Source organism: Pygocentrus nattereri, chromosome 18, assembly GCF_015220715.1.
Source record: "Pygocentrus nattereri isolate fPygNat1 chromosome 18, fPygNat1.pri, whole genome shotgun sequence".
NCBI classification, from domain to species: domain Eukaryota; kingdom Metazoa; phylum Chordata; class Actinopteri; order Characiformes; family Serrasalmidae; genus Pygocentrus; species Pygocentrus nattereri.
Window position 1 is genome coordinate 640,788 of NC_051228.1, and position 25,804 is coordinate 666,591.

The window sequence follows — 25,804 nt, forward strand, 5'->3', positions numbered from 1 at the left end:
GGTGTAATGGAACAACGATGCATGTAGTAATGCAATAAAAGAGAAATGAGCAGAAATATGAAAACCATCTGCAGTTCAAACCAAATCAGTCGCGAACCTCAATGAATAGAATAGAGAATAGAATGAAGAGAATAAACAGGCCTGTAATGCGCAGCGCGACGCAGCACCTGGCTCAGATTTCCCCGGGTGATGCTGGCGGTGCGCCGCGCTAGAGGAACATCATTCTAGTGACGTTCACTTTCCTGCCTTCCTCAGTGTCGCACAGCTCTGGTACTGAAAGAACAGTGAGGAACCCCACAGACGTGCCTGCAGAACATCATTTATTAAATTAAATGACCAGAAGTCAGAAGTTTACAGTTTGTGGAGGATGAGCAGCTGCAGTCTGCCCCCTACAGGCACTACAGGACACTGCACTTCTCAAGAGGTGACGCAGCTCAGCCTGTAAATGGAGTCAGTAACACGAGAAAACCAGATTCTATAATAAAACGATGTGCATTCCTAATCCCTGCCATCTCCTGGCAAAGCCAACGCGCTCTCGTGTAGAACTGAAAGCGGAGCTTTCCCGTCACAGGATGTCCATTTCAGAATTCCATACATTTCCAGACTCAGGTGTCCACAGCTTTACCAGCCCTGGGAAAACTTGCTGCACAGAAAGCTACGCAGACGATTCTCCTGTCACGCACCTCCGCACAAAGAGGAGGGAACTAAAGGGCACCGCCCATCATTTTCCCATAACAGGAATACTAACCTTCTATTACTGTTCCTCCTTATTTTAGTCTCTTTTATAAATGAGAAAAGAAAAAACTGCCTCACAGCACAACTCGGACATCGACACGCTTACCCTGGTCATCTGCACGATCATGTGTGTGTGTATGGACGCACACCGGTCAGGCATAACGCTGACCAGAGAAACAGATGGACTACAGTCTGTAACTGTAGAACTACAGACTGAAACTATACGGTCAGTGGAGCTGACAGAGTGGACAGAGAGCGTAGAAACGAGGAGGTGGTCAGATGTTACGCCTGACCGGTGTAAGTAATCAGAAGATTTCTGTTGGGATTGTTTTGGTGCGGTCATCAACAGGTTTGGGCAGAACCCTCTGTAAACAGTCCACTGTCCTAAAGGTGGTGAACAGTGTCACAGCACTCGGGACACATTACTGCATTCATACGGCACGCCGGAAAATCCCTGCTGTCATTTCTCTTTAATTCACACTGTTCCTCGCCGTTAATGATGGGCAGTTTTTAATATTAAACTTTCATAAAAATGTACTTATTTAAATGAAATTACAGTTTCTCAACTTTAATTTAGATCTCAACTCTGCTTTAGTCCAAAGCTGCTCCCACTAATGTCTCATCCCGTCTCATAAACTAAGCAAACAATTTTCCGTCTTCCAGCAACAAAATCCTGCTCTGGCTCATCAGAGTGGTTTATCAGTCCGCTCAGGCTTTAGGGACTTGGTAAAGAAGTCGTTCATCTTTAGAGAAAGTGTTTTTAAAAGAGTTAATAAACGACGACTGATGGTGTTTCTCTTGAATATGACAAATATATGTTGCCTATAAATATAAATAGTAACTGTATTCTGAATGCACCTTTTACAAAATGTACCTTGAACTGAATACAGATACGTCTGAGCTCTGAATACAAATTCCCAATACTTATATCCCGTTACATCCCAGCCCTGGCTGTAAGGCACTTGGTTCAGAGCTGAACTGTACGAGCTCCCTCAGTTCAGCCGTGCCGGCTGCTGCTTCAAACACCAAACAAAAACACTGTATGATCAATTTTTCTTTACAAACTCTGAGTTTTATATTTTGGAGAACGGAATAGATGTGAAAATCTGGAAACACATATTTTTCCATGCTCTCTTTTCTCTTTTCCACACTTATCCAGACGTGGAAACTACTAAAATCACACTCCACACTTTTCCGTGCTGCGTAGGAATCCTGCGTGTGGTGAGTTACGGACTCCTGCCGGTTATCCCAGCTGATCCTCGTACTGCTTTCTGAAACAGTCTCCGGCGGGGAAGAAGTCCCAGCAGCGCTCCTGATACATCTTCCACACATACGACTCCTAAAACAAACACAGATAAACAAACCAGATCGGGTATAAACTCAGTATTGGCAGAATTTTGGCACAGCTCATAAAATTTCCAGCGTGGGGCCTGAACGTGAGCTTCGGGACTGAGGAACGGGCCACGACATCCAGACAAAAAGTCTAGTGTGTCAGAATTTTTGATATTTTCCTGCCTAGTCCTACGACACGTTCCTTGAAGGATGACGGAGCTCACCCAGTCATGACTTTATGGAGCTGCTTTGGTCACTGGGGCTCCGTCAGGCTGGAACAGGAAAGGTTCTTCCTCAAACTTGTTGATGAGAGGTTTGAACTCTGCAGTTATTGATCAGCTGAGTTGGTGATTTTTATGCTCTCTTCTCCTCAGAGCTTGGCGACCCGCTCTGTAACTGTACGAGGTCTGACGAGGTCTCAACACTTCCACTGTTCAATAGCATCACTCAAAGTTCAGATACTTTTTTAATCCCACAATCGGGGAAATTCCACCTCCACATTTAACTCACGCGTGCAGTGAAACATCACATACACACTAATGAGTGCACACACACTAGGGGGCAGTGAGCACACTTGCCCAGAGCGGTGGGCAGCCCTATCCACGGCGCCCGGGGAGCAGTTGGGGTGTCTTGCTTCAAGGGCACCTCAGTCATGGACTGTCAGTGCAGGGGATCGAACCGGCAACCTTCCGGTCACAGGGCCGGTTCCCAAACATCCATCCCACGACAAAATTCCATGATTGAGGTGTGTCCTAGTACTTTTGTCCATATAGTGTATGAACCTGCATGAGAACGTGAACGATAACCGCATCAAGCTTACAATGTGTCCCGTCTCCTGACACGATCCATTAGAACCTGCCCATCCCCACATTTAACAACTTTAATAGCAATAAATAAAGACATTTTCATCTTTAAACCTGTTATATGACTTTATCAGACTTTATCACTTTTCAGATTGGCCTTAACGGTGTAGTTACCCTCCTTACACTCCTAATAGATCTACAGTTCTTCTGTCATTAATTTCTACTGCAATGTTTTCCTTGTTTGTTGTTTTACTGTCTTCTTATTTCTACTGGAAAAACCCCGAAACAAGCAAAACCAAAAAAACACAAAACACAAAAAACTAAAATATATTCATAAATCAAGGCAGTTCTCAAAAACACGTGTGACTCTGTAACGATGAGTCTTACCTGACCGGTGTGTTCGGTCTCGTCTTTGTTTATCAGATACATCAGGAAGAATCTGTGATGGAGAGAAACAGCACGTTTAAATGTGTTTATGTGAGTTTGCTTTTATTTTTAAAGGAAATAAGGTCTGTAAATCACTCACAGGTAATTAGCCAAGTTGTGTTCCTCTAAAGTGTGAGTCTCAAAGCCGTGTGGAGTCGTGTCAAAGTAATCGCTCCCAATTCCACAGATAAAGCATTTAGTCTGGAGAGAGATTTCAGCAGCATTAATAACACAGTCAGTAGAAATAAACACCAACAGACCATTAACATTACACCACCCCCTCGTTTCCACACTCACTGTCCACTCTATCAGCTCCACTGACCGTTCAGTTCCACTCTGTAGTTCTACAGTTACAGACTGTAGTCCATCTGTTTCTCTGATACTCTGTTACCCTGTTCTTCAGTGGTCAGGACCCCCATGGACCCTCACAGAGCAGGTACTGTTTGGGTGGTGGGTCATTCTCAGCACTGCAGTAACACTGACGTGGTGGTGGTGGTGTGTTAGTGTGTGTTGTGCTGATCTGAGTGGATCAGACACAGCAGTTTTAAACACTGTGTCCACTCACTGTCCACTCTATTAGACACTCCTACCTTGTCGGTCCACCTTGTAGATGTAAAGTCAGAGACGACAGCTCATCTGCTGCTGCTCAGTTTGTGTTGGTCATCCTCTAGTCCTTCATCAGTGGTCACAGGACGCTGCCCACAGGACGCTGCCCACAGGACGCTGCCCACAGGACGCTGCTGGCTGGATATTTTTGGTTGGTGGACTATTCTCAGTCCAGCAGCGACACTGAGGTGTTTAAAAACTCCAGCAGCACTGCTGTGTCTGATCCACTCAGACCAGCACAACACACACTAACACACCACCACCACGTCAGTGTTACTGCAGTGATGAGATTGCGCTGAGTTTGAGGACTCATCATTTAACAACAGTGTACCATATCACCAAGTAGTGCTGGGACAATCGCTCAAATATTAAGGGAATTTTATTTAGCATTCCAGCAATTATGAAAACGAAGTAATTGAGACAAAACGGTTATAATTCCATTTCACAATGATGCTCACGTTGTCTTGCGTTATAAACCCAGTGCATCACATTCCTTTACATCGCCTCTCCCTAAAGCCCAAACCCATCTCATTTATTTGGTCCATTTATTTTTATTCATCATTTTTATACGTGGTTAGTTTTCAGAAGTTTCAGAAGTGCAGTTTTTTATTTTATTTTCTCCAACTGAATTATGAAGTTCTAAGAAATTCACTGTTAAAAAGACAATTTTCTAAAAAACGTTCTGATGTCTGATGTTTTCAAAGGTCAGAGAGTAATCATAATAAATAATCATGATCTCAATATTGACCAAAATAATCGTGATAAAAATACACGTTCCACTTTTCGACTTCAGCTTTCAGTTCTAGAAGCTGTAAATCAGGTAATAATCAGAACGCTGGCGTGTTTGTTGCTCCTCAGGTGCAGATCAGACTAAAGCTCTGCTTTGTTTACCTCCATATCCTCCTTCACCTGCTCCTGCTGATCTCTCAGCTCACCAAACGCATCGATAATCAAACCTGCACACACCAAACACACGCCGTCACTTACAGTACATGGTTCTATTAAAGTTCTTATGTTGTTATGAGCCGGACATTCTAACAGCAGCAGAACTGTAGCAAGACCTTCTTGGTGCTACAGAGATCAAAAAGATTCTACACAGAATCATACACAACATGTTCTCTGTCAATCTGAGGAACCATTTCACCATGCAGAGAACCCTTCATGCATGCCAATGTTTCCCCCTACTAAAGAACCTTTGAAGAACCATCTTTCGTAACTGTGTAAGCTGGTAAGAAGATCAATGAGCTTTTCATGTGTGCATTGTTACAGAGAGACTGAATACTGCTGCCAATATTCAGTACACAGCATCAAATACAATAATACTATAATATTATAATAATTGCTGTAATATTCAGATAAAAATTACTCTAAATAAACACGCATGCAGAAATGAAGCCCTGCACGTCTCTGACATTCAGCAATAAATTAATAAATTAAACACAAATCTAAATAAATCAACAGTATCAACCAAATGAAATGCACAATTCTGTGATTTGAAGCCAGACTACAAATTCTACGATGATGAACCTTGATTTGATTTTCCTGATGATGTTGATGGAGCATAAACTGCTAAAGCTGCTAGACTTTATCAAAGGCAGTGAATGAAGGAGAGAATGAAGGGTCACCCTGGATGATGGCGAGGAGGATGACGACGACGAAGAAGAAGAAGGTGATGTCGAAAACCACGCGATAGAGCTCGTACTCATCACCTGCAGGGTCCTCAATCTCATCTCCAATACCCCCACCTGCCCTCACACCTACGTACATGTGGAACAGGTAACACTGGGGGAGGGGGAGGGGGGCGGGCGGGGCAGAGAGAGAAATAATTATATTATAATGTCACATAACCTACATAAAAATACAGTAACGCCAACCAATCGGCTGTGAAGGACTCACTCTTGTGCGCCCTCTACAGTTTTGGAGTGGTGTGCTTAGTATAACAGAGAGAACAGCACATGGGCGTGGCCCCCTGAATCGGCTCTGATGCGATCAGTCACTTACGGTCATCATGTCATCGCACTTCATATCAGGCTCGTCCTCGTCTTCACTCTTATTGTAGAACTTGCGGAAGAAGTTGAAGGCCACAACGGTGTAGAGATACACAACCACCGCCAGGAGACCGACAGTCATCATCAGCTACACACACACACACACACACACACACACACACACACACACACGCACAGGAATCAACATCACTACCGGCCAAAATTATGGAAGCATGTAGTTTCAGGAATATTTTAAAATTAATTTTATAATTTTCTCATATAATATATGATGCCCGTTTTAATGAAATAAGAGGAAATTGAATATTCAGCTTCATGTAGTTTCCTCAAAGCAGTCTGTTCCACTGGTGCTGCGGTTCTGTTCTCTTAGGCTGAACTCACTTCATGCAAGTATGTGAACGCAAAAGCTTCAAGCTATGCAAACACATCGAGCTCTAAAACGTGTCAGGATGCATTTCATAATGCAAAGCAAGTGCAACTGAGCAGAACAGGCCTGGTGGTCAAGCCTGTCCAGAGTAACCTGAGTGATGTCCCAGTGTAATCCGTATGAATCGTCCTCAATCTCCCCCTAAACCTGAGCTTTCTCTCCAATCTGGTCGTCCAATTCCACCCACCCATCACAGGACGAAGCTACCACTCTTAAAAACCTGGTGCTTCAAGGGTTCTTCAGTAAAGAAAATAGTTCTATATAGAACCCTGAACACTCAAAGAACCCTTTGGCTGATTGAATGGTTCCTTGCTTCATGAAATGGGTTGATGGAGAATGTGTTTTACACAGAACCTTTTTGAAAACCATTTTCTTTACTAAAGAAGAACATAGAGCGGCGGCGAACACTGGTGAGGACGGCGGGGAAAGGAGGGTGGAGGATGACGACGGCTGTGGCCGAGCTGCCGGCTGGAGGTGGTGACGAGGAGGCGGAGCGGCGAGCTCTCGTTCCCTCTGTGGAACAGAGCGAGAGGGACGAGCAGCAGCAGGAGAAGTGAAGAGCTGAAAAGCTGGAGGTTCTGCGTTCAACTCTGGTTCTTCTTCTCTTGGTGTCTGCAGTGACTGTGTTTCTATCAGTATCTGAGCTCAGGACCGTCTTTTCTCTAAGCTACTGGTAACTAGCAGAGAGACTTTCTCTAGATTGACAAAGCACTTCTTGTAAGACGCTCTGGATATGAGCGCCTGCTAAATGCTGTAAATGTAAGTCCATCTGGCTGCAGCCACTCTAAAGTGGCCAGTTTAGCGCAGCGCTGGTTGGTTGTGTTCGCTTTTTGTTTATTTGGGTGAAATAAAATATGGCTGCTGCAATCCTGAACCCAGCCTCCAGAGCCCTCCGTGAGCCTGGGGTAGCACCTGCCGTACTACACAGAACCGTTTACAGCACATTTCCCATCTGAAAAACCCTTTCATGATGCAAACAACCACTTCATCACGCAAAGGTTTCTTTGCACGTCCATGGTTCTATTTAGAACAATGTACTTCACTAAAGAACCATGAAGCACCATCTTTTTTCAGCCATGTGAAGCTCCACCGCATCTTTTCGAACTGCTGCTGACACGTCAGCCAACAGACGCCTGAGCTGACCATCATCGCGCTGTGATGTGGGGAGACTGGGGGCCGTCCTGCCCGCCCAGCGAGACCGAGGACGACTGTGCTCTCTAGGACTCCCGGCCAGACGCCTGCAGCATCACCAGATGATGGGTTTTTAATGCGAGGTCCCATGCTGGGCTCATACAGCAGGCGGTCCTCTGCGCTCGTACTCGTGCTGAGAATGGTTCTGTCCGTTTTCTATGTGAAGAGCCTTCTTCACTCTGCGTGATGGTGACAGTGTCTTTACTCGCTCCTGATGTAACATGTACCGCCTGACTGAGCTGTAAAATCAGCCCGAACGCGGCGCGGCTGTACCTGTTTGCCGTTGTGTGTGACGGAGGACAGGATGGTCCGCAGTGTTTTGACGCCCATGGCGATGTCCAGCAGGTGACACGCAAAGAAGAAGTTGTTGTAGTGGCCAAGCAGAGACATCACAGTGTACCAGACCAGATAGAGGAACGTCTACAGGACAGAGAAGAATCTTTAGGAGTTCTAGCTCTGCCCAGAGTCAGGAATCAATCAGTGCAATACAGCACCCTCAGAATCAATCAGTACAGTATATCACTGAAATATAGTACCATACAGTGCGATCAGAATCAATCAATATAATCAATGCAACAGAGTCCAATCAGAATCAATCAATACAATTTAAATCAATAAAATACAGTAACGATAAGAATCAATCAATACAATATAATTAATGCAAAATAGTAAAATCAGAATCAATACACTGCTGTTCAAACATTCTGCACCATTTTTGAAGGTTCTTCATGAAAGGGGAATAGTTCTATTTAGAACCATGAGCTTAAATGGTCATTTTTTAACGGTGAAAGGTTCTTCAGATGTGTATCTGGTTCTATATACAGCCTGTTTTGAACATGGTTCTATGTAGCACTAAAAGAATTCAATGTCAGAACCTTTTTGGTGTTATATAGAACCATTTGCATCGATCTGATTTCATCAGACAAAGAACCATTTAAGCATTCTATAGAGAAGTCCTTCAGTGAGGAACCTTGGAGGAACCATCTTTCAGAGAGCGCAGTGTGATACTCCCTGGTTCTTACATTGTCTGTGAACACGACTCCAAATTTCCAGATCTGGTATTTGATGTCAACAGCTGTGAGCCTGAAACAGAAAGAGGACATCATTAAAACGATAAACACCCATTCTTCAAATATTAGACTAAAAGGGTTTCTTTAAAACATTATGAGAACTCGAGGAACATTAGCCAAAGTTGTGGGACGGTTCCCTTCTGGGTTTAAGTTACACATTTAAAAAAGAAGGATCTTCAGGGGTTCTTCAGTAAATGATTTGATATAGAACACTCAAAGAACCATCCGCATGACTGAAGGACTCTTTGTGTGCTAAAATGGTTCTTCAGATTAATGAAGAGTGTTTTGGCTCCATATAGCACAAAAAGGGTTCTTCTACTGCCAAGTTTAACATTGTCTCAATAGAAGAACCCTTTTCAAAAAGGTTCTAACATCTGCAGCACATTCCAAAGAAGCATTCATAGAACCATTTAATCATGCAGATGTTTTGTGAGTGTTCGTGGATCTACATAATACTATTTTCTTCACTAAAGAACTACTGAAGCACCTTTTGAAGAGCGTGAGGACCCACTGATTTGTTAGTACTGGCACCCAAGTGGTGGAATGAACTCCACAGGCCGTCCGAACAGCCGAGTCTCTCGCTGTCTTCAAACGCAGACTGAAGACCGTCTCTCTACACAGCACTTAAAGCAGCACTGAGTTATGTACTGAGTGCATTACATCGTGCTGCACTTAGTGTATTTTGTTGTACTGCGCTGTGTAGTGTAGTGTAGTGTAGTGTGTTGTAGTGTAGTGTATTATATTGTAGTGTAGTGTGTTGTAGTGTAGTGTATTATATTGTAGTGTAGTGTGTTGTAGTGTGTTGTAGTGTGTTGTATTGCACTGTTCTGTGTTCAGCTCTGCTCCTTCTCTCTCTGTATCAGTGACTGTGTTTCTACCAGTATCTGAGCTCAGGACCGTCTCTCTCTCTGACCTGCTGGTAACTAGAGAGACTTTCTCTAGACAGACGAAGCTCTTCCTGTAAGTCGCTCTGGATCTGCTAAACGCTGGAAATGTAAATGTAATGTTTGCAGGATCTGAATCCTGAGATTTCAAGCTTTCTAACAGTGTACTGTATCATGGATTGCTGGACGATTTGATGTATAAAAATGATGCATAAAAATGATGCATAAAAAAGCGAAGTAAATGTTTTGACTGAAGTGGCCATTGTTGATCTAGAACAGGCTAAACAACGGAACAAGACCGTAAAAATACAGTTACTAAACATACCAACCAGCAGGCACTCGTACTCGTACGTGCCCGATGACCACACTCTCTAAAAGCCCAACGGGTTTTCTACCCGTCTTAACCCTTTAGTGGAAACTAAGCTTCTGAGTGGTTCTCAGAGGCTTTTCTACCTGGCCAGCATGGAGTTGTCTTGTTCCTCAGGTTTTTTATCGGTCTGTTGTTTGCTGACATCCAGCGAGGCCAGGTCCATCCCCAGCAGCTCCGCGATCCTCTCTCGGCCATAAATATCCCCGTATTTATCCAGCACCTGGGAAAAGGCAGCCGGGCAGATTCAGACCGGAGACCGTTTGGCACTTATTTACTGACATGCAGTCGAGTTTAAAAAGGTGTTCAAAATAATCACAGGATGTGACCAGGATCGCACAAACCTTCACACGTTCTATATGATTCACTTGGGCTCTTATGAGCTGCACTCATAATCACAATCAGAATGATTTAGTTACCATTTGCATGCTGTATAAGGAATTTCTACATCCAAAAATCTAAAAACAACAAAAATCTGTGATGTCAAGAACAGCTGCTTATAAATATTAAAAACGTGTGCCGTTATTAAAGCTGCAGTGTGTGAGATTTCAGGGGATCTATTATCAGAAATGGAACACAGTAACGACACCATGTTTTATTGGTGTTTAATCAGCTGTAGCTCTGAATCGCCGCACTGTCGCTGGTTGGAAGGCGTAGAAAGAAGAGGAATCAGTGGCTGCTGCCGCGGCTGCTGACTGTTTTATTGTGAGAAGTTTGAGAAACAAATTCTGACAAATGGAGGATCAGACCCAGAGAAAGTGAGGGAGGGTGAATCCTCATCGTCAAAGAAGAGAAAACATGACGAGGCAAAACAAATTCGGGGGGGGGGGGGGGGGGGTTCAGCTAGGTGCAATCTGCAACCTCACCACTAGCTGACACTAAATCATACACACTGTGCCTTTAAATTACCACCATGTGCATTAAATGCTTTTCCTCACTTACCTTTCGCTTCACAAACTTGTCCCAGTAGTTGTTTGGGTATGAGCTGAAATGATCAACACAAAACAGCAAATAATTTTCCTTTTTGAACAAAAACAGATAAAAACGTTACTGCCACATTAAAACCTGGCAGGAAAATAAAGTTAATTCTGTCAGTTTATATTCTTAGACCTTACATTTCGGCCCAGTCCCATTTCTTTTTTACCTTTTGTTTTGAAGTGTTGCCCTTTGCCCCTGAATTACAGGGCAGTGGTTGAGACCCTCTAATAAAAGAGCATCACTTCATTAACAGCTACTAGCGCCGCTCTGTAGGCGACCCTGCCCGTCTGCAGGGACAGCAGAGGAGGGGAAAGTTCAGCTCCTCACTGCTGGGCTTTAGTTACATTTAGGGATCAGACGCCTTCAAAGAGGGGGGCAATTATTTGTTATCACCCCCCCTAATTCTTCAGTGATGTGAAGCTGAAGTCAGAGACTCTCCAGATTCTTGTTAGAATTTCCCCGTTCCACCTTAAATGGAGCAGCAGTTACATCCTGGCACCTCAGACGTCGCTACTCCTGGTCTATTTAAGGTGGAAAGGAAATTTAGCCGGCTACCAAGACATTAGCATGCTATTCGAGATTTTTTTATGCCTGTTATGAAGAAAACGACCATAATACACTGAATTAACACGGATTAAACTAAGATAATATGATTATCATCATTTTTAATAAAGAAATTTCTCACATTCGTGGATTTCTTTGGTCTCTTTCCCCCATTTCTCAGTGTGAGCCTCTGAAACACCTCAGTTCGGAGGGCCACGTAGCTCTAACACTTCGCCCAACCCCTCTATCTCAACAACAGTCGGGACACCCTACACCGAAAACTGAGGGGAGGGCTGAGGGGTGGGGGCGAAGGGTGAAATGGGACTGGGACTTTACGACGTGGACTCACGGTGTGTTGAGTACGAGTCTGTCCCACTGCCCTTTAATATCATCATCCTCAGGCTGTTCAGTGATGTACAGTCCATCAAACTCCAGCTTCCTCGCCAGCTCCTTCTCCCTCTTAAAGATGACCAGAGGGATCTACAGCACACAGAGCCATGATCAGCACACAGAGGGGACCACTGACACGTTTAACGGCCAAATCGGGGTCAGAGTGAGTGGATGATTCAATGTGTTATTACAAACACACTGAAATCAAATTGTTCAAGGGTTCTTTGGTAAACGGAATGGTCCAATATGGAACTACTACTGCGAGCTTAAACGGCTCTTTCACAGTGAAAGAGCTCTTCAGACTGATAGAGTATTTGGTGCTACATAGAACGTACCGTCCATCAATCTGCAGAACCATTTCAACTAATGCAACAAGATAATTAAGCCTTGACCACAGCTTAATAAAGCATGATCTTGCTCCCAAGCCTTACTAAGTCATGGCTATGCATCAGGATCTCGTTCCCACAGCATACTTAGTTGTAGCCATGACTTAAATTATTACTATGCCACGTTTTCCTTTTATTTATGCAGGATGTCATCAGCTGGGCTTTGTACATTTAGGCATGCAAACGGTTCGACTGTTCCTGCGCTGTTACCAAAGAACCCTTGAAGAACCATCTTTTATAAGAGAACACTCTGATTTCTTATATCGGAGTAAGTCTAAATCCGATTAAGAAATCTGATAAAGAGGCTGGCTTTGAGCTCAGTCATCAGATTTCTCAGTGCTGTGAACTCTTACTCGGATTTCTCAGTCTGAGCATGTGCGAAAACAGACGGCGGTACCGGAAATAAGCGAACAGCGTTGCAGCAAAACACCAGTATTCTTCACCTTCTAGATGACGTTTGTTCAGATTTCCCTCATGAGTTTTACGTTACGTTTACGTCACGTATTATTCTGTGAGTTTATTGGCTGACAGTAAAGCAGAAGTCTGATTACTGTCTGACTCGTGAAGACCAGGAGTTTCCCTGCTACCTGACTACTCAGTGTGTTCACATCAGCTCAGGGCGGTTTGTTCTAGAGGAGGTTAAACCTTGAGGCAGTTGTATCCGATGATGCAGATGAAAGAGATGACGGTGTGGAGGATGGCGAGGAAGGACAGGGTGGGCTGCATGTATCCTGTGCTCTCCTCCAGAAAGTAGTACACAGGCCCTTCCTCATCATCATCTTCACCACCTCCATCCTCCGCCCCAGAGCTGTCCATCTCCTCCCCAGAACCTTCAAACAGTCCAGAACCTTCAAACAGCCCAGAACCCTCAAATTCATCTCCTGGAGGAGTGTCTGACACCTGGACAAAGAGGACGAAGGACACGAAGCTCCAATAAAGCATCACACAATACTTTTATCTCAGATTAAAAAATAATGAACACAATTAAAATCAATTTTCCCTCCTTGCCACAAGAACCATATCAAGCATACAGAACCATATGCATATGGGTTCTGTGCTTGGTAAAATGGCACTTCGGATTGATGGAGAATGTGTTGGATATGGTTATAAATAGTACCAAACAGGGTTCTTCTATTATTACAAGCTCAACATTGTAACAATCGCAGAACCCTTTCTAGTGCTATTTAAAACCATTTTCAAAAAGGGTGCATGTAGAACCCAAATAATACATTCTATACAGCACAAAAAATGCCTCTCCTACTGTCACAAGCTTGAGATGGTGACAGCAGCAGAACCCTTTCTGGTGCTATATAGAACCATGTACAGTATTCTATATGACACAAAAAGGGTTCTTCTATTATTACAAGCTTAACATCATAACAATCGTAGAACCCTTTTAGGCGCTATTTAGAACCATTTTCAAAAAGGTTCAATGTAGAACCCTATACAATACATTCTCCATCAGTCTGAAGAACCACTTCATGATTTAAAGAAACGCTGAAGCATAAATAGAACTTACTAAAGAACCATCCTGTTTAAGCATATTGATTATTTCTGATTGTACAGTACTTTAAAGACAGATCATGCTAATCGATCTGTGACTGCAAGGAAGCATGCCAAGGGTTCTACATAGAACTAATGGTTCTTATAATGGTTCTAAAACCCTTGAATAACCATCTCTTTAATACAACAAACACATCAGGCTGGTCTGAAAACTGAATCTAAAACTGGGATTGACGTTATTCCTCACGTAGAGCTCTGAAACTGTATTAACTGTCCTGCGTGTGATCTTTTCCAGTTGATCTCTGCAAATTAAGAATTTTAAAATTACAGAAACAAAATCAGTCGATCGAGTGAAGTATTAAAAGGTTCACAGACCCTGTAGAAGAGCAGAATGAAGTTCAGAGCAAAGGCGATAAACAGAGCCAGAAAGCGCAGGTTGTAGAAGTTGCGAGACAGATAGTTCTGCGGATGAGAAAGAAACGCAAGCAATGCAAATAAAACCAAAACTTAACCCATTAAAGACTCAAGTTCAGGAGCAGAACTGATGATGTCACTGTTTTCTCTACCATGAATTTATTTCTTTGAACATCCAGCTCGTTCCAAAGTTCAAATCCTTCATCTTTGGCCGATTTCTTCTCTTTCTTAGCTTTGCTGGTCTTTTCCACCTTCTCCTTTTCCTGCGGCTCCTCGGCCTTCGTCTCCGCTTCCTTCTCTGCCTTCTCACCGTTTTCAGTGCTGGTGGAAAAGAAAGCGTTACACGGCACTGCAGGCAAAGGAGTCCACCTACACTCACTGTCCACTCTATCAGCTCCACTGACCGTTCAGTTCCACTCTGTAGTTCTACAGTTACAGACTGTAGTCCATCTGTTTCTCTGATACTCTGTTACCCTGTTCTTCAGTGGTCAGGACCCCCATGGACCCTCACAGAGCAGGTACTGTTTGGGTGGTGGGTCATTCTCAGCACTGCAGTAACACTGACGTGGTGGTGGTGTGTTCGTGTGTGTTGTGCTGGTGTGAGTGGATCAGACACAGCAGTGCTGCTGGAGGTTTTAAACACCTCAGTGTCGCTGCTGGACTGAAAATAGTCCACCAACCAAAAATATCCAGCCAGCAGCGTCCTGTGGGCAGCGTCCTGTGGGCGGCGTCCTGTGACCACTGATGAAGGACTAGAGGATGACCAACACAAACTGAGCAGCAGCAGATGAGCTGTCGTCTCTGACTTTACATCTACAAGGTGGACCAACAAGGTAGGAGTGTCTAATAGAGTGGACAGTGAGTGGACACAGTGTTTAAAACCTCCAGCAGCACTGCTGCGTCTGAAGAGTGTAAATACGAGACAGTGGCTTTAATTTGAATGAAGTGGCCGGTCAGTGTATGTTTATAACAGATGGCTATAACATAGTTATTTAAATAAAGACTGTTTCATGGCCGGGCTGGGATTCACTCACTCTGCTTTCTCCGGCTCAGGTGGCGGCTCCTCTACAGCTGCAGTCTGTTCAGCTCCGGCTTCTTCTGGCTGCTAAAACACAAACCACTGATCACACCCTTCTTCACTGTTATCTCCTCACTGCACTGTCTGCAGTGAAATCACTGAAGAAACAGCCGACTTTACACTTTATTTAGAGCCTGTCAGAGCGCTGTGCACTGTTGGCAGAGTGGGTTAAGATAAAAGCCATTCGGGTTCGTTCTATAGCTCAGGATTAACTGGGATTAACTGGGATTATTCCTACTATTTTAAAAACGTGGGATTAATATTAACTGAGGTTATTTCTATGATTCACTTTATAGCAGGATTATATAACCTCAGATTATTCCTACAATTTGTTTCATAGCACATGATTAATATAATCTGCAATTATTTCTACAGTTTCATTTACAGCACAGGATTAATATCACCTTAAAATATTCCTACCATTCGTTTAATATCGTGGGATTAATATAAACAGGTTTTTATATGATTTGTTTTATAGCACAGGATTAATATAACCTGGGATTATTTGTACAGTGTTATGCGCAGTCTGTAAAATTACTGAGATGGTGGGTTCAGAAGCATCTAAGGTCACCGAGAAACACTGGAAACAATGACATGACCTCTCCTCCCCACGGAAAACTGTTGTTCTGTGTTCAGGAACGAACACTTTTAACATTTAAAATGTTTGAGCGTTTATAAACTATGATTTTACTCATATGTTCCATCTTAACCTATTCATTTTGGACTTGCTCGGGAGCGCCCTCTAGTGCTCGAGAAACTCCAAAGACATTACACAGTGGTATTTCTCCTCTCTACAAGGTTTCTGGCCGTACCATTTTCCTCTTGGTTAAAGGAGAACCTTCTGGAGTCGGAGGTTCGATCGGAGTCGTGTCTCCCATATCCCCCAGACCACCGGGCGTATCAATGCCAGGGATTTTTCCCACATCTTTCTCTGTGCTCTCCTCATCTTCCTCCTCTCCTCCTGCTGCTTCTGAGGAGTCCGTCAGTCCTCCGGCCTCTTGTTCTTCCCCACCTCCAGGCTCTCCAGGCAGGTCCCCGTGCACTTCGTCCTGAGTGGGATCTGGCATGCTGGCCAGGATTTCAGTCACTGTGATGTTTTTGGCTCCTTCTACCAAACTGCCCCCGAACAGAGTGTGCCAGACGAGCAGGAAGAGTCCTTTACACACGCTGTAGATGAAATGGAAGATGCCCAACAGGATCGTCCAGAGGAAGCTCACGACACTGACGACCACCTCTTTTACGGTCATCTTTCGGAGTCTCCGATACTGCCTGCGAAGGTTACGGAAGGTGAACATCCCGAAAAAGTTAAGCATGCTGGTGAGGAAGTCTGCAAAAGCCGAGCTGGATTCTGGTTGGCTGTTTTCTCCTCCACCTTCTTCGTCATTTCCTCCTCCTCCTCCTCCCTCTCCTCCCTCAGCTGGCTCTTCATTGTCTTCTAGTTTCTCCTCTTCTTCCTGCTCCGAGATCTGGGACGCAATGTTCATCTCAAAGATGGTGTCTTCACAGAAGTTCACAAAAAGCTCCATCTTCTCAGACTCGCCGCCCTCGTTCACCACATCGAAGATGAACTGCCGCTTGGACTCGCGGACCTGTGGCATCTCCCACTGCCGCCGGTTCACCTCGCTGATCTCGAAGTAGATCCTCTCGATCTTCCTGCTGGCGCCCATGATCTCGATACGGCCCAGGAACGGCCGGAAGTAGTTTAGGACACTCTCAGCCTGCTCCAGGAAGTTCTGCAGCCGGGTGTCGTGGGGAACATGCTCGGATAGGTTGGTCAGCAGGACGGCGATGTTGAAGCCGATGTCTTTCGCCGGCTCCTGGAAGCGGTTGGCGAATTCCTCGTAGTGTATCATCTCGTTCTCATCCGCCTCGGAGCAGGACAGGAGGAACTGTATCTCCGAAGGCGTGTACTGCTTCTGACTGTCCATCGCTTTCTGGAAGTCCTTCTTTGAAATCAAACCTCTGGGGTCAGTGACGTAGTCTCGGAAAGCATCAGAGGCAACTATGTCTTTCAGTTTGAGGAACATGTCGAAGAACTTCAGGATCATCTCAACATTACTGGAAGATTCCACCAGCATGTCCACCATCTGACGAGCAATCGTGCCATTCACAACATTACCTGAGAAATAATGGAGGATTTTACAAGGACTGGAATAAAAAAAATGCAAATAACTACCTCATTCAGGTTTGCGCTCGGGTAATATATCACTTATATTATATATCAATATATCAGCTCATAAAAGGTTCCATAAACCTATTATTGACAGAATCAGCCAGAAATGAACCCAACACCATTCGCCAAACTAAACGGGCTGTAAGAAGCTTTACAGACCAGCTGGAACAAAACAACATTAATACTGATCTGGAGAAACTGACCAAACTGAGCTGAACCTGATATTGGGTCAGTTTTACGGCTCAGTCTGATCTGGTCCGACTCTGAAGATCAGACACGTCTGGCGAATGGTGTTGGGTTCATTTCTGGCTGATTCCAGGTTGTTCAGCTGTTCTTCTGTCACAGCTGCCGACTGAAAAGCTGCTCAGTGGAGACGACAGTTTGGGAATTTAGTGTAAGGAGCTGGAGAACGAACTGCCGGCTGAGCGGCGAGTGGGCGGAGCTCGTTACTCTGACGTAGCAACGAGCTGCTCGTTAAGGAGCTATAATTAGGAGGAAGGAACTGAACATTAAAACATATTAAAGCCGCGTTCACGGCCAGTTTATTCATTTCTTACTGTATTTATTTAACTGCTGTATTAAAGCAGTAGAGCACTCGAGGAGGGAGTTATCACCAATAACATCACGGCTGAGATGATCTACGGACACCAGATCACAGCCGGGATGGTATTTCAGGATAACACCCTCCCTCTCGGGTTCTACTGCGTAACTGCATGATTAGTTCCCTGATTGGTATAATGAATATCATCGCTATTTAATAAAAACATCTGAGATTAACTGTGAACTCTCATTTCACACTGGGCTTAATCTGGACCTACGGGAGCTACCCTGATACTGACCCTCCAGCAGTGAGAGCAGCATGACCACCATATCCTTCTGCAGGTCCAGCAGCTCTTTCAGCAGGCCGATCTGACTCGAGTCCTGAAAGAGAACATACGGGAAAGTCCTACTGCCTGTGGACGAACCAGAACTCTAAAATAAACTGCAAATACAACTTTTAACAGTTTTAAAGAAAACACAATAAAACAGAAAATAAAAGTGATAATCAGAGTAAAATTCAGTGTAGATGCAGCACTTTCAGTCATACAGGGTGGCAGGATTACTTAATGGTCCAGAACCTTCAGACTGCAACCAAAACAGCAAACTGACCACGGTGGACGCCAGGTGTGGACGCTGAGGATCACAGGTGGTGTTATGCGTTCTGAACAGCAGGTTAAGGTCATGCAAAGGAAAAGCAAAGCTCACTTCCAAAGCCAGGTTAAGGGCAAATGCTAGAACATGAAACCATGGAAACTACAAAGGAAGGTACACTCTTAAAAAGATGGTTCTTCAAGGGTTCTTTAGCAAAGGCAGTGGTTCTTTTTTGCTACCAATGTAGAAGCATGGTGAAATGATTGGTCAGATAGTTCTTCAAAGGTTTCTTCTGGAGTTTGAAACATTAGAAGAACCTCTTTGGTACTATATGGAACCATTTTCAAAAAGCTGCTATATAAAACCATATACAACACGTTCTCCATCAGTCTGAAGAACGATTTGATCATGCAGAGAACCATTTAAACATGCAACTAATTCTCTAAAGGAGTCTTGGTTCTAAATAGAACCATTGCCTTAAAATGTTAAAAAAGGGTTATGCTAAGGGTTCTGTTATGCTGTCAAACAGTACACTCCTAAAAAATAAGGTTCTTCAAGGGTTCTTTAGTAAAAAAAAAAAACGCTCTATATATAAATATGAACACGCAAAGAACCCTTTGCATGAATAAAGGGCTCTCTGCATCAGGAAAGAGTTCTTCAGATTGATGGAACATGGTTCTATATACCCAAAAAGGGTTCTTCTATTGTAACAAGCTTGACATTCTAACAACAGCAGCCCTTTTTTATGCTATATAGAACCAGTTACAACACATTCTCCACCAATCTGAGGAACACTTTCACCATGCAGAGAACCATTTAATCATGCTAATTGGCCTATACAGAATTAATCTAAATAGAACCTAAAGAACCCTTGAAGAACCATATTTTTTAAGTGTGTACATCAAGGGAAAAAAAAGACCACAAAGAACAGATGACAAGTATCACAAACAGGGCAGAGCAGGATCCAGTCAAAACCTCATTGGATAGTCAGGGTTGGGAAGGTTCCACTGCAGGTTCTCCTCATTTAAATATATGAATATATGAATATAAATGCTCTTGAGATTGACAGAGACACATGGAGGAGTTTTATTGTGTCCAGAACGTGAGAAGAGAAGGATGTAATGGATTATAGCAGCTGGTTTAATAGATTCTCCCCAGCCCTGACCGCAGGGTCAGCACGGACAGGCGCGTGTTAAAGGGCTCGTCTTCATCAGGAGGGGCTGAACAGCCCTCACTTCCCTCTCAGGCTGTCTGATCCTCCTGCGGTACACTGTCTTCATCATTCAACACTCACTGCTCAGTCTGCAGTGACAGGAAGCAAAGAGCACGCATCCCAAATGTTCTGTCCTTTCTACTTTTTTCCCATTTATTAAGTTTGTGTGGGTTTTTGTGCCAAACACTAAATAATCAGGCTGTTTTTAAAGCCCTACTGAAACAGGCCGAGGTGGGTGACGTAGTTAATTCATTCTTAATGATTTTAGTCCTGTTCAAACGCACCTTCAGTCCTTTGTATCTGACGGCGCTCCTGCTTCAGTGAAGATTGAGCCGTGAAATAACCTCAGATTATATTAATTTCGTGTGAATTAACATGTCAAAATGTGAAAATGGAGTTTCTTAAATTTGTAGAGGCTCAAAAAATGTTTACTCAAGTTTGGCTTCCTATTGACCAACTTCTCGTTTGAATTTTCCCATTCCCAAGCATGGGACTAAGCTTCTGTAGACTGAGTGGGTGGGGCTAAACTGCTGTAGGCTGAATGGGTGGGGCTAAGCCGCTATAGGCTGAATGGGTGGGACTAAACTGCTGTAGGCTGAATGGGTGGGGCTAAACTGCTGTAGGCTGAATGGGTGGGACTAAGCTGCTGTAGGCTGAATGGGTGGGGTAAGATGCTGTAGGCTGAATGGGTGGGGCTAAACTGCTGTAGACTGAATGGGTGGGACTAAGCTGCTGTAGGCTGAATGGGTGGGGTAAGATGCTGTAGACTGAATGGGTGGGACTAAGCTGCTGTAGACTGAATGGGTGGGGCTAAGATGCTGTAGGCTGAATGGGTGGGGTAAGATGCTGTAGACTGAATGGGTGGGACTAAACTGCTGTAGGCTGAATGGGTGGGGCTAAACTGCTGTAGACTGAATGGGTGGGACTAAGCTGCTGTAGGTTGAATGGGTGGGACTAAGCTGCTGTAGGCTGAATGGGTGGGGTAAGATGCTGTAGGCTGAATGGGTGGGGCTAAACTGCTGTAGACTGAATGGGTGGGACTAAGCTGCTGTAGGTTGAATGGGTGGGACTAAGCTGCTGTAGACTGAATGGGTGGGACTAAGCTGCTGTAGGTTGAATGGGTGGGACTAAGCTGCTGTAGGCTGAATGGGTGGGGCTAAACTGCTGTAGGCTGAATGGGTGGGACTAAGCTGCTGTAGGCTGAATGGGTGGGGTAAGATGCTGTAGACTGAATGGGTGGGACTAAGCTGCTGTAGACTGAATGGGTGGGGCTAAGATGCTGTAGGCTGAATGGGTGGGGTAAGATGCTGTAGACTGAATGGGTGGGGTAAGATGCTGTAGACTGAATGGGTGGGACTAAACTGCTGTAGGCTGAATGGGTGGGGCTAAACTGCTGTAGGCTGAATGGGTGGGACTAAGCTGCTGTAGACTGAATGGGTGGGACTAAGCTGCTGTAGGCTGAATGGGTGGGGTAAGATGCTGTAGACTGAATGGGTGGGACTAAGCTGCTGTAGACTGAATGGGTGGGACTAAGCTGCTGTAGGCTGAATGGGTGGGGTAAGATGCTGTAGGCTGAATGGGTGGGGCTAAACTGCTGTAGACTGAATGGGTGGGACTAAGCTGCTGTAGGTTGAATGGGTGGGACTAAGCTGCTGTAGACTGAATGGGTGGGACTAAGCTGCTGTAGGTTGAATGGGTGGGACTAAGCTGCTGTAGGCTGAATGGGTGGGGTAAGATGCTGTAGGCTGAATGGGTGGGGCTAAACTGCTGTAGACTGAATGGGTGGGACTAAGCTGCTGTAGGTTGAATGGGTGGGACTAAGCTGCTGTAGACTGAATGGGTGGGACTAAGCTGCTGTAGGTTGAATGGGTGGGACTAAGCTGCTGTAGGCTGAATGGGTGGGGCTAAGATGCTGTAGGCTGAATGGGTGGGGCTAAACTGCTGTAGACTGAATGGGTGGGACTAAGCTGCTGTAGGTTGAATGGGTGGGACTAAGCTGCTGTAGACTGAATGGGTGGGACTAAGCTGCTGTAGGTTGAATGGGTGGGACTAAGCTGCTGTAGACTGAATGGGTGGGACTAAGCTGCTGTAGGTTGAATGGGTGGGACTAAACTGCTGTAGACTGAATGGGTGGGACTAAGCTGCTGTAGACTGAATGGGTGGGACTAAGCTGCTGTAGACTGAATGGGTGGGACTAAGCTGCTGTAGGCTGAATGGGTGGGGCTAAACTGCTGTAGACTGAATGGGTGGGACTAAGCTGCTGTAGGCTGAATGGGTAGGGCTATCAGTCAGTGCTGGAGTCTCTAATCTCCTTCATTCATCTCTCTCTGTGTTCAGCAGGGGATACAGACACTCTGAGTGTGGGGAGCGTAGTCTGGGGTGTAGACAGGGCCAAACACAAAGCCAATCACTGTAATGAATAAATAGAGTGATACATACTCTTCCCTGCACAGACCATGTGAAAAACAGTTTCATTAATCAATACAACATTCCTTCATTTCAGAGTAAGAACAGCATTACATTCCGAAGCATCATACACACCATTCCTGAAACAGGAATGTAACACGCGTCACGTCTAAAAAGCCTCTAATCTAAACACTAAGCAATTAAAATCACAGCTTTTCTGTCATGCAGCTAAAATAAGACAAAGCTCATTATTAGAAACTACGCTGAGCTCTTTTAGGGCGTTTTCACACTGGAGCTTTTCCAGACCCAGGACCACCTGCTCTGTGAGTTTGGTGCGTTTGGTCAAGCGTAAAAGCCGGGAGCAGAACAGAGAACCGATCTCTGCTCTGAAATCGGTGGTCTAGGCGAACTCTGGTGGGTCCGCTGCTCACGTGGAAGCTCTCCGCTCCTGTCGCCGCGTACGGGGCTCTGTGATTGGCTCATTCTGTAACGTGACGGCTTCCACTAATCGCGTCACTTCCCTTTTTGAGTGCGGTGACGGGGGAGAGGACGGCTGCTCTTCAGAGTTTGTGTCCAAGGAAAATAATAAAAAGCAGCAAAGCGATGAAGCCAATCTGCAAACCTGCCCTCAGAAAAGTGACGTATGGAATTCCAATCCCTGATTCCCCCATACGAGCCCAGAGGCCCGGGTGAGGACTCAAGTGTGAAAACACCCTTGAATGAAATTAAATGGCACACGGCATTAGAGGCGCTACAATCAGATTTGAGTTACGATAATATATTAGCGTTTATATTAGCATTCTGCGAATGTACAGCGGCACTACGTTTATAACGTAAAACATCTTTTAAGTATTTTTATAAGTATGAGTAACCATGTAAAAATGATTCGTAATGTACACATTTCTTACATAAACTGTCACTGCAAGCAGGATTAAAGTGTTCAGTGGAAATGATGCAGCGCTGCTCACCTGAGCCAGTTTCATCATCATATGAGCAAAGACATGAAGGAAACCAACAACAGCGTCCCACAGCCTGCTGTGGGCCAGAGACTGCTGGTTACCTGTACAGGGACCCTGAAGGAGAGAGAGAGAGAGAGAGAGAGAGAGAGAGAGAGAGAGAGAGAGTTTTGTATTGAAATGAATACATACATATCAATAAACGTCCTGGATAAAACAGAAAAGGCCATTCTCCATACAGGGGTGACCAAAGTCTGGCCTAAACGAGGCCCGCAGGTAGATGACAACCAGCCCGTGGCTTCTGTTCCAGAGTGTGTTATCAGTGGCCCACTGCGCATGGCTGGACGTAATGCTTTGAATCATTTGTGAATCATATTGTGGCCCTCAGTTATTTTGGCATGGTACGAGTTTGGACACTCCTGCCTTAAACCAACATTCACCACTGATCAGCCGCACAAGCCACACTTTAAGTGTGAAGTGACCCTTATTAGTCCCACAGAGGAGGACCATCTACACAGTGAAACACCACATACACACTAGTGAACACACACTAGGGGGCAGTGAGTAAAAACGGGTTCTAGCATTTGTCAGCTCATGTATGTGAGGTTCTCAGTGCAGCCTCACCTGGATGTACTCAGTCAGGCTGTTGAAGACCTGCTTGGCGACGGCCATGGCCTTGGAGAAGTTCCTCTTCCCCGGATCGTCTATGATCTCCTTCCCGGAATAGTACCAGTAAAAATCGCTGATGGACTCCTGCACACATTTCAGCACTGCTTACAAGACGTAAGAGATTTTTATTCCTGACCTCCAGCCCCAAACATACAGTTCAGCCCGATAACGCGCACCTTCCCTGCTCACCTGCAGACGCAGCAGGTAGTCCACAGTGCAGATGATGATGTTGATGGTGGTTGTGCTTCCTGTCTGAGTTCTGAGGTAGTTCTGGAAATCTACAGAGAGTAAAAACAAAACAGAACTCACTCTGACCTGCAGGTTCCACTGGAGAACATCATGAGCTGCTGCAGGAGAAGTTAAACCCTGGGCTTGGGCTCCTGGTAAACAGAGCTAAACTACGGGTAGCAGAAACGCTACCGGCTCACATCTCAGATCATCTTAAAAGCAGATGGAGCCGTGATGGTGGGCATATCGCTCCTCCTGGGGGGAGTAAGCTGGTGTAAAGAATGAGAAGGTTCTCTTTGGGTCCGCTGTGGGTGTGCAGGGCAGTAACTGACCGTTATTGTGTCCTTCACAGAGCAGCTGCAGGAAGCGGAACAGGTCACAGGTGAATTCATCGTCCGCCATCACTTTCTCACCTGAGCCAGAACAGAGACAGGTGAGCTTAACAGAACCCTCGCAGCTCAGCAACACACACAGCAGAACCTCTACAGCAGAGCAGGACACAGAGCCAGAACCACAGAGAGAGCAGATGAACAGAGAGAACCACAGAAACAGAGACTGACAGAGAGACACGTAGACATAGGAGAGACAGAAATAAAATGGAAAGACAAAGAAAGGGAAAAATAAAAAAGAGAAAGAAGTAATGAAAGAAAGTAAAAGAAAGAAAAAAGGAGACAGAAAGAAAGAAACAGCAAAAAAAGGAAAACAGAATGAAAAGAACTGAACCTCTGACTGAACCTCTGACTGAACCTGTGACTGAACCTCTGACTGAACCACTGACTGAACCTCTGACTGAACCTGTGACTGAACCTCTGACTGAACCTGTGACTGAACCTCTGACTGAACCACTGACTGAACCTCTGACGGAACCTCTGACGGAACCTCTGACGGAACCTGTGACGGAACCTCTGACTGAACCTCTGACGGAACCTCTGACGGAACCTCTGACGGAACCTCTGACTGAACCTCTGACTGAACCTGTGACTGAACCGCTGACTGAACCTCTGACTGAACCTGTGACTGAACCGCTGACTGAACCTCTGACTGAACCGCTGACTGAACCGCTGACTGAACTTCTGACTAAACCGCTGACTGAACCTCTGAGTGAACCTCTGACTGAACCGCTGACTGAACGTCTGAGTGAAACACTGACTGAACCTCTGACTGAACGTCTGAGTGAACCTCTGAGTGAACCTCTGACTGAACGTCTGAGTGAACCTCTGACTGAACGTCTGAGTGAACCTCTGACTGAACCTCTGACTGAACCTCTGACTGAATATCTGAGTGAACCTCTGACTGAACGTCTGACTGAACGTCTGAGTGAACCTCTGAGTGAACCTCTGACTGAACCTCTGACTGAACGTCTGAGTGAACGTCTGAGTGAACCTCTGACTGAACCTCTGACTGAACCTCTGACTGAACCTCTGACTGAACCGCTGACTGAACGTCTGAGTGAAACACTGACTGAACCTCTGACTGAACGTCTGAGTGAACCTCTGAGTGAACCTCTGACTGAACCTCTGACTGAACCTCTGACTGAAGGTCTGAGTGAACCTCTGACTGAACGTCTGACTGAACGTCTGAGTGAACCTCTGACTGAACCTCTGACTGAACCTCTGACTGAATATCTGAGTGAACGTCTGACTGAACGTCTGACTGAACGTCTGACTGAACGTCTGAGTGAAACACTGACTGAACCTCTGACTGAACCTCTGACTGAATATCTGAGTGAACGTCTGACTGAATGTCTGACTGAACGTCTGAGTGAAACACTGACTGAACCTCTGACTGAACCTCTGACTGAATATCTGACTGAACGTTTGACTGAACGTCTGACTGAACGTCTGAGTGAAACACTAACTGAACCTCTGAGTGAACCTCTGACTGAACGT

At 45.0% G+C, this 25,804-nt stretch overlaps 1 protein-coding gene across 1 annotated transcript in view; it reads right to left on the reverse strand.

Moving 5' to 3' along the window:
* Window positions 1–303: 303 nt before the first annotated feature.
* Window positions 304–25,804, reverse strand: part of ryr1a (ryanodine receptor 1a (skeletal)) — a 138,240-nt gene continuing 112,739 nt past the window's right edge. Inside the window, exons 89-110 of the mRNA XM_037547310.1 lie at window positions 24,248–24,328; window positions 23,877–23,965; window positions 23,643–23,771; window positions 23,031–23,135; window positions 22,096–22,101; window positions 18,152–18,233; window positions 15,952–17,258; window positions 15,096–15,166; window positions 14,214–14,382; window positions 14,023–14,109; window positions 12,790–13,044; window positions 11,718–11,848; window positions 10,790–10,832; window positions 9,934–10,070; window positions 8,549–8,609; window positions 7,800–7,946; window positions 5,904–6,038; window positions 5,528–5,684; window positions 4,794–4,858; window positions 3,397–3,497; window positions 3,258–3,309; window positions 304–2,074 (exon numbers count right to left, since the gene is read on the reverse strand). Of these exons, the coding sequence (XP_037403207.1) occupies window positions 1,979–2,074; window positions 3,258–3,309; window positions 3,397–3,497; window positions 4,794–4,858; window positions 5,528–5,684; window positions 5,904–6,038; window positions 7,800–7,946; window positions 8,549–8,609; window positions 9,934–10,070; window positions 10,790–10,832; window positions 11,718–11,848; window positions 12,790–13,044; window positions 14,023–14,109; window positions 14,214–14,382; window positions 15,096–15,166; window positions 15,952–17,258; window positions 18,152–18,233; window positions 22,096–22,101; window positions 23,031–23,135; window positions 23,643–23,771; window positions 23,877–23,965; window positions 24,248–24,328 (3,506 nt within the window). The 3' untranslated portion in view covers window positions 304–1,978. The remainder of the gene's footprint in view (window positions 2,075–3,257; window positions 3,310–3,396; window positions 3,498–4,793; window positions 4,859–5,527; window positions 5,685–5,903; window positions 6,039–7,799; window positions 7,947–8,548; window positions 8,610–9,933; window positions 10,071–10,789; window positions 10,833–11,717; window positions 11,849–12,789; window positions 13,045–14,022; window positions 14,110–14,213; window positions 14,383–15,095; window positions 15,167–15,951; window positions 17,259–18,151; window positions 18,234–22,095; window positions 22,102–23,030; window positions 23,136–23,642; window positions 23,772–23,876; window positions 23,966–24,247; window positions 24,329–25,804) is intronic.